Here is a 1,380-nt window from a genome sequence, read left to right on the forward strand (position 1 = left end):
TCCAACCAGAGATGAAGGCTCCTTTCTATGCCCTCTTCCTGGCCATGTACCTTACTACAGTCCTTGGGAACATGCTCATCATCCTCTTGATACATGTGGATTCCCACCTACACACACCCATGTATCTGTTCCTCAGCAACCTGTCCTTCTCTGACATGTGCTTCTCTTCTGTGACCATCCCCAAACTGCTGATAAACATGCAGAGCAAGAAACCAGCTATTCCCTATCCTGGCTGTCTGACCCAGATGTACTTCTTCCTTTTCTTTGGAGACCTAGAGAGCTTCCTGCTGGTGGCCATGGCCTATGACCGCTATGTGGCCATCTGCTACCCATTACACTACGCTGTCATCATGAGCCCCAAGCTTAGCAGATCTCTTGTGGTGCTTTCCTGGGTCCTTACTGCCTTCCATGCCTTGCTGCACACCCTGCTCATGTCCCGATTATACTTCTGTGCCAACAACGTTATCCCGCACTTCTTCTGTGACATGTCTGCCCTACTGAAATTGGCCTGCTCAGACACCCGGCCAAATGAGTTGGTAATCTTTGTCATGGGGGGACTGATTATGGTTGTGCCATTCCTGCTAATTATCACATCTTATGCCCGTATTATCTCTTCTATCCTCAGGGTGCCCTCTGTAAGGGGCATTCGCAAAGCCTTTTCTACCTGTGGCTCTCACCTCACAGTTGTCTCTCTCTTCTATGGGATGATCATTGGCCTCTACTTGTGCCCTTCAGCCAACAACTCAACAGTCAAGGAGACAGTCATGTCAATCATGTACACTGTGGTAACACCAATGCTGAATCCCTTTATTTATAGTCTGAGGAATCAAGACATGAAAGGGGCCTTCAAAAAACTTCTGGAAGGAAGAAAACTTCCCTTCTCCCTAGGACTGTGATACTGAAGCTTCTAACACAATTCTTTACAATAACAATGAGAATGCATGGTACCATAACAATGTGGAGAGTAGAAAAATATATAACATGGTCTCCTTGCTTCCATTTCATCTCATTCATTCCCATATATCCTGCACTACTAGAGTACTCTTCCTTAAATTCCCCTTTTGTTATACCCTTCTCCTACTCAAATACTGTTCAATTTTCCAAGACTGACTTCCTGTCTTCTCTCCCCCTTGCTCCTCTTCATATACTCTGTACTATAACTAGACTAGTCTCATCACAGTCTCTATTGCTATCTCTACTATTACCCACTTTCCCAGATGGAGTGCTCTCCCCTTCTTTTCTCAACATTCTCTGCCCTTTAAAGGCCAGTTCAAATCCCCCTTCACTGATATATTTTAAATCATTTTTAAAACATGTTAAATACATACTAGATATTAGATCCTGTATTAGGCATAGCTCCCTTATGTCTTCTCAACTATC

The 1,380-nt window shown here is 44.3% G+C and overlaps 1 protein-coding gene across 1 annotated transcript; it reads left to right on the plus strand.

Annotated features, from left to right (window-relative positions):
- Window positions 1-2: 2 nt before the first annotated feature.
- On the plus strand, window positions 3-896 carry LOC114030053 (olfactory receptor-like protein DTMT; the record flags this gene model as incomplete). The annotated part of the gene is made up of 1 exon (XM_027844703.1): window positions 3-896. A coding segment is annotated over one exon (894 nt), but the record flags the coding sequence as incomplete, so codon positions are not given.
- Window positions 897-1,380: the final 484 nt, after the last annotated feature.

The sequence above is a fragment of the Vombatus ursinus genome, unplaced genomic scaffold (genome assembly GCF_900497805.2).
Source record: "Vombatus ursinus unplaced genomic scaffold, bare-nosed wombat genome assembly UNPS02005229.1, whole genome shotgun sequence".
NCBI lineage: Eukaryota > Metazoa > Chordata > Mammalia > Diprotodontia > Vombatidae > Vombatus > Vombatus ursinus.